We start from the raw sequence: 3,190 nt of genomic DNA, 5'->3' as shown, positions 1-3,190 counted from the left end.
CTAATGCTTAGCCCAGGAGCAGCACTTGCAGGCATCGTTATACACTGTTCCAGTTCCACACTGTTTCTCAAATGTTTTAGCACCAGTGCACTGATAGAATTTAGTTTGATCTTCAGGGTGAGCATAAATGCCATCAGCCTTATCAGCACAGAATCCAGTTCCGGGTTCATGCGTGGTAGTTGTGGTCGTGGTTGTTGTGGGTTTTAGGGTGGTCAGCTCGTCAGGGTTGCGGGTGGTGGTGGGTCGTGGTGGTGGTGTCGGAGGCACTTCTGAAAAAATTTAGTTGTGAGAAATTCAGAATGCAGCATCCTTTGTCTTCTGTAGAAGGAAAATCAGATACATATTACATAGAACAAAGAATATGATCAATTTACTGATATCCAGAAGATTTCTCAGGTGGCTCATGAGAGGATGGTTCCCCTGCCCGCAGAATTGACCAGCAAAGTCATCCAGATCCAGAGCCCAAACAAAAGCCCCTCCAAACTTGTTGTCTTTCAGATAGCGGACCTATGCAGCAGAAGGGGAAAAAAACTGAGGATTCTATATAATGTATATTCAAAATGTATTAGAATAATTTTGTTAGGACCCTTGTTTTTATTTTAAATTTTCTTCCTATTGAAAATATTCTGTAGTCTATTTTCAATAACATTTTATCCCACCCAATTTTTCATTCCTGCTCTGTAAATTGTAAAGTACCTTGATTTCATAGCTCTCTCTGGTGTCAAAGCCAACCCATTCCCCACTTTTGGTGGCATAGGGTACTCTCTGATCCTCACTCCACTGAAGTGTAGTTCCCTGAAGGAAGCCACAGATCTATGGGGAAGAAACAGCATAAACCAATAGCTTGGGGGGGAAATGTTAGTTCAAACCCTTTTCTCATCTTATTTGCCCAGTACTTCGTAGTAGGCCCAGAAGCCAGCCTCTCTGGTATAGACTCCAGCAGATGCAGGTCCACTGGCTGGAGATCCAACTCCGGTATCTGAGGAAGTCAGACGGAAGGTACGACCATATGTAGCGAACCCCATCCTCAGTTTCTCCACAGGGGCACCATTGTCCCTCCAGTATCTCATGGCATAATCCTTAACATGAGGGACAAATATTATATCAGGATTGGGTGGGTAATATAAGTTTCTACATCAGTGTCGGTTAGGTTAGAAATATTTAGGGTCATCCTGGTGCTGCTAATAAGTAAATGTTTTAAGCTTTAAAGTCACTTTTCTATGCACAAGGATATTTAAATCAAGACATGAATCCCATCTGGAAAACCTCATTTCTGAGTTCTTACCGTGTTGAAGTAAATAAGATCTCCCTCATCCTTAGCTCCTTGATGGAGGGGGCTGTTGTGTCCTGTAAATCTCTCCCAAGTTCCATGGAAATCATAGGTCATAATGTTGATGAGGTCAAGATATCTAGAGTTTCAGACACAATAATCATTAATGTTATGAAGAGTGAACAAAGTCTTCACAACTGTTTTAATGCTATCCTGACCAGTATAGTTGCTTGTTTCTAGTTTCTAATATATTTGAATTATTTCTTGGTCAAGATTTGCAGATTTCTGTATAGAGCACAGATTTCACAGAAATACACTGTCTGTGAATTACACCACTTCACCACCTACTTGGCAATCTCAGCGATTTCATATCCAGCATCAATTGTATGTTTGCCAGCTGATACAGCAGCAGTAACCCTGAGTCTAGGCAGCTCAGTAGCTTTGCTCTCTGCCTCATAAGCTTCCAGCAGTTCCTGAACAATTGAAGCAGGCAGGGATGGCAAGTAAACCCAGGAACATTACCACACCACTTAAATGAACATATTTACAGTGGTTTATTTTGGTTTAAATGGACTAGGATTAAGTCATCAGACCTACCTTGCACAACAGGGTGAATCTCTGCTTGTCCTCTGGAGGACTGCCTCTGGAGCCTGGGTATTCCCAGTCCAAGTCCAGTCCATCAAATCCATATCTCCTCAGAAATGTGATGGTGGACTGGATGAATTTTTGACGGTTTTCAGCAGAGGACACCATGATGGAGAACCTGAGGTTGATTGTTAAGCATTTAAATGAGTCTGTTATCCAGGTTCTAAGATAGAAACTCAGCGGTACATTTAAGGTTACTTGTGAAGTGATACAATTCATAAAATGCTCACTGGGATGAGCCAAAATTCCATCCGCCAACAGCCAAAAGAGTTAAAAGACCAGGATTCCTGCATTGATCAAGAAAACAAGGTAAATATAATCTTACAGGTTTCATGTTTAATTAGTATGTCAAAATATTTTATTTAATTAGTAATGTTTGGTAATTGACAAATGGCCACCTTCATCAAAGTTACACATTTGAGAATCTATTTGTCATACATACTTGTTCTTTAAGCCATTGAAGGCTTCGTAAAGGGTCTCATCATTCCATTCATATGTGATGATCTCATTAGCATGGTTAATCATAGCAAAGGCATAAAACAGATGGGTACAGAGAAAGGGATCCACATTGGAAGGCATGTACTTCCCAATACCAGGTCGGTACTGGGACCAGTTGGTGAAATAACATCCTAGTTCCTCAGAATATGCTGCATAACAAAAATAGTAATGCAGTAAGGTACACTGGAAGAAGTTCAGCAGGTGCTAATTGATATAGCTCATTGATAGGTACATAAATCCTCTGTGACTCACCGAAATGACATAGCACCAAGCACAATCCTAGTAACATGGAGATTGTAGGTCAGTAAATAGCAAAGAGTAAAAGTTTTAATTCAAATACCAATTAAACACAGACTTGAAAACCTAAATTTTTCAAATACCTGCTAGACGTGTAACCCTGGCCATTCTGAGACCAGTATAATCTTGTATGTCAGTTGCACTTCAGCTTCTCCTTGGGATTGCCCACTCTAGGAAAGTCATAAATGTATGAAGACCACTGATCTTAAATAACTGGCTTGTTGTACAGTATTCCTTTCTAATCAGATTAGGGAGGGTGGAAGGTTTGTTAGAACATGAAGAGATATGATATCACTGTAGACTGTGGACTGAAATGACATCAGAACCATATGTTGATAGAGTAAAGGATCCTGCCCCACCTTTGAACTGTTTGAATTCTTCGAGAAGAAAAATTAATAACATATAATTTGTGCTGTTTTATTAAGAAATGTAATAAATTAGATTCCTAATCAGACCATCTCTTATACAACTGGAGTCTTG

At 40.0% G+C, this 3,190-nt stretch overlaps 1 protein-coding gene across 1 annotated transcript; it reads right to left on the bottom strand.

The window, feature by feature from the left end:
- Window positions 1-2,818, bottom strand: LOC113588993 (acidic mammalian chitinase-like). The gene is made up of 11 exons (XM_027028413.2): window positions 2,794-2,818; window positions 2,666-2,692; window positions 2,358-2,562; window positions 2,146-2,202; window positions 1,868-2,033; window positions 1,619-1,743; window positions 1,286-1,409; window positions 897-1,079; window positions 697-813; window positions 375-507; window positions 1-269 (listed from the first exon to the last, which is right to left on the bottom strand). Exons 1-11 carry the CDS (start codon window positions 2,816-2,818, stop codon window positions 1-3), a joined length of 1,431 nt encoding a protein of 476 aa, XP_026884214.2.
- Between the last annotated feature and the right edge of the window lie 372 nt (window positions 2,819-3,190).

The sequence above is a fragment of the Electrophorus electricus genome, chromosome 20 (assembly GCF_013358815.1).
Source record: "Electrophorus electricus isolate fEleEle1 chromosome 20, fEleEle1.pri, whole genome shotgun sequence".
Classification (NCBI taxonomy): domain Eukaryota; kingdom Metazoa; phylum Chordata; class Actinopteri; order Gymnotiformes; family Gymnotidae; genus Electrophorus; species Electrophorus electricus.
Note: the sequence above shows the minus strand (reverse complement) of the source record. Positions and strands in the feature narration are given on the sequence as shown.